Source organism: Nannospalax galili, unplaced genomic scaffold (genome assembly GCF_000622305.1).
Source record: "Nannospalax galili isolate Female #2095 unplaced genomic scaffold, S.galili_v1.0 scaffold130, whole genome shotgun sequence".
Classification (NCBI taxonomy): Eukaryota; Metazoa; Chordata; class Mammalia; order Rodentia; family Spalacidae; genus Nannospalax; species Nannospalax galili.
The window spans coordinates 67,676-71,162 of NW_008328145.1; the positions used below are offsets into that span (position 1 = coordinate 67,676).

At 43.9% G+C, this 3,487-nt stretch overlaps 1 gene segment (V, D, J or C); it reads right to left on the bottom strand.

Annotated features, from left to right (window-relative positions):
- Nucleotides 1-688: 688 nt before the first annotated feature.
- Nucleotides 689-1,164, bottom strand: LOC103750194. The segment is given in 2 exon segments: nt 689-993; nt 1,092-1,164. Coding segments are annotated over 2 exon segments (351 nt in total).
- Between the last annotated feature and the right edge of the window lie 2,323 nt (nt 1,165-3,487).

Genomic DNA, 3,487 nt, shown 5'->3' on the forward strand with positions numbered 1-3,487 from the left:
CCCTTTAGGAGCCATGCCCTTAGTCACTTGAGCTCCAGGTGAGGGGCTGAGCAGTGGATTTAGAATGAGGGTTCAGAAATGTCATTTTCTGAGTGAACGAAGAGAAGATAGAAGTGATGATGAAAGTTATGGAGTGAGACATTTTATTATATAAAAATACATTGTGTTAGGACTGAGCCCAGTGTGTAGTGTCCTCAGGAAGAGGGGATATTTGAAACCTGTTAAGGATTATGGGTCTCTGAGATGGGCTCCATCTCCTTAGTTCCCACTGATTCCCAAACTTCATCTTAGTCAGGAAATCCCACCCACGGCCTGCCCTGAGTGTGAAGGGAAAAGACCCACTCACATCTAACACAGCCTCAGCATTTGACCATGTGACACAGGCAGGGACGTTTCTTCCCTCACACATAACATTTGAAAATTTCTTCATGTGAGATTGTGTCTAATATTGTAAAAATGACAAGAGAGCAGATCATATAAATTACAGACCATACATGGGGAGAAATACTCCAAAAAGTCATCAGAAGGAGATGCAGCCAGGAAACCAGGCAGGAGTGCTCCCTTACATTTTAATTTCCTCATAAGTTCCCTGAACCTGTGAATTGTGCGTGCTAAACACCCTCTGCTGGTGCTAAGAACTTTGCTGGGAGGTTTGTGTCTGAACTCACAGCAACATTCCACCACTGGGTCAACCACAGTAATAGATGACTGTGTCCTCAGGCCTCAGGCTGCTCATTTGCAGGTAGAGGGTGTTCATGGAATTGTCTCTGGAGATGATGAATTGGCCCTTCACAGAGGTTCCATAGTTCATGGCACCTCCACTTGGATTAATTTCTGCAACACATTCCAGCCCCTTCCCCGGAGCCTGTCGAACCCAGCACATGTAGGTACCACTGAATGAAAATCCAGAGGCTGTACAAGAGAGTCTCAGCGACCCTCCAGGCTGTACCAAGCCTCCCCTAGACTTCACAATCTTCACCTCACACTGGACACCTGCAAACAAAGAATCCTGGTCAGGAAACTGTCACATGCCCACTGACCCTCTCACTTGTGTCCACGCTCATATCAATCTCTTGTCCTCCACACATTACATTTTAGAAGAGCAACAAGGAAAACCCAGTTCAGTTCCAGTCCCATGATGAGTCTATGTTCGACGCTGATCAGTGAATGTGAACACATGGAAATCCAGAGCTGGGCTTCTCTGTCACAGCTGCAGGGTCAGGGCTGGGCTGCTTTTTATGAACAGAGGCAAGCTTTATTTTCAAGTCTTCCTCCTATAAATTAAGATCCTCAAGAGGACAGATCCTAGGGTAGTAGTTAGCCTACTTTGAGAGTCTAGTCATAATGTTAACATTTAAGAAAATTTTTTCTCTGATTAAGTGACTTTTGTTTATTAAACATGGATTATGAATCTTTTTAAAATGTTATATTTGCATATAAAATATATTTAGAATAATGTCACCTCAATTTCTGTGTGCTGAATCACCAAGGGAAGTGTCAGTAAACATAGGGAATAGTTGAGCAAGCTTGGGACTCCGCATACTTTGTTCTACATAAAAGCCTGTCTAATAAGGGATTTGTCAACCTAAGACCTTTTACCCACAAGCAATATGCACAGAGGCTCTTCTGCACACAATGTACCATGCATCCTGTTAGCAACATATACCACTGTCTGCACCAGGATCCACACACAACCCATGCCAACATAACTCTTCTTGTGTTGAGAACCATCAGACGTAGAATCCTTTCATCTGCACTCCAGTTTCATATGGGTATTAAACTAGAAAGGCTAATCCACTCTAAACTTGTTTGGGATGTATGAGCAATAAAGATAATTTTATTTTCAAGGTGAACTTTGGCAGAATGTCGTGGTTGGATTCAGTTTTCAACTTGACACACCTGAGAAGAGGTAAATCTCATTTCTGGAATTTATTTTCTTGGACTGGCCTGTGGGTATTTCTGTGAGGCATTTGCTTGATGGTTGAGTGATGTGGGAAGGCCCAGACCACTCAGGGTTGCGCCTCCTCCAGAGAAGTAAGCCAGTGAGCAACATTCTTCCATGGTCTGTATCTGAGCTCCTGCCTCCAGGTTTCTGTCTTCCCCCTCTCTTCTCTCAAGGATGAACAATGATCTGGACATATAAACTTAATAAATAAATCCTTTCATGCCCAAATTGGTTTGGGTCATAGTGCTTCATCACAAAAATAGAAAGCAAACCAGGCAAACTAGGACAGGAAGAATTCCTTATTTGCCATCTTATACATATGTATAACTGGGCATACATATGAATAAAATCCAGTGCATTATGGGAAGGTACATGCACAGTAGGAAAGAGACTATATAACTTAATTTATCAATCAAGATACTGGACCTTGTAAACTATGACTTATAATGAATAATCCTTCTTTTCAAACCACATAAAAGGAAGACCCCCAAGAATATTCATGGACATTCCTGAGAGTCTCTGAACTCTTTTATAACTTTGCTTTGAATAAAGTTACCTTGATACTTTTGCAAATATGTGCAAGATTTTATTTTAATTCTTTAAATAAGACAGCAAGAATCTGACCTCCAGACCTCCATTGGTGTAGCAGGTCCGATCTCAGCAGACAACCAGAGAATGCTGAGTTCTGGCCTCCCACTGGACTCTTTCTGACAGAGGGTCTGAGAATGCAAGGGACTGCCAGAGAGCTCCTGGATACTGCTCCACATGTTGGCAAACTTCCCCTGAAGCTTGTGAGGCTCCTCCCATGGCCCACAGTGCAGATATTGGTTTGGTAGGCTGAGATCTTGGCAGACAGCCTGAGAGGGTGGGTTTCAACCTCCATCAGTGTGGTGGCTCTGATCTCAGCAGGCTACCAGAGAGTGCCAAGTTCTGGCCTCCCTCTGGCCTCCCTCTGGCCTCCCTCTTGCAGAGGGCCTGAGAACACAGGGGACTGCCTGAGAGTCCCTGGATTCTGCCTCTTTGTGGTGGTGAGCTTCCCCTAATTGGGCCATACCCAACCCCCTACCTGGGATTTCATGAAGCCCCTCCCAAGGCCCCAGGGCAGATCTGGCTTTGGTACCAAAGGCTGATATCCTAGCAGATAACCTGAGAGGGTGGATTGCCTGAGAGTACCCAGATCCTGCCTCCACATGGTGAAGGAAGCCTTAGTGAACCTGACTGGAACCTGAATTTGGCTTCTGTGGGTACTCCTGAACAGCTGATCTGAAGCCATCAGATCCCTCCAAATTAAACCTGAGAGAACCTGAACCCTGTACCAACCAGCTTTATGAAAGCCAAAACACTATGACCTCACCAAACTCCACCAATCCTGTAGAAGAGTTCTACAAGAAGAACCCCCAAAGATAATCTAGGACACTGAATTTAAAAGAACAATCATAAACATGATCAAAGAATTCAGTGAATTTAAAGAAAGCACAAACAAATCAAAGAACTAAAAGAAGGTAGGGATAAACTTTTGGCTGAATTCACAAAAGAGTTGAA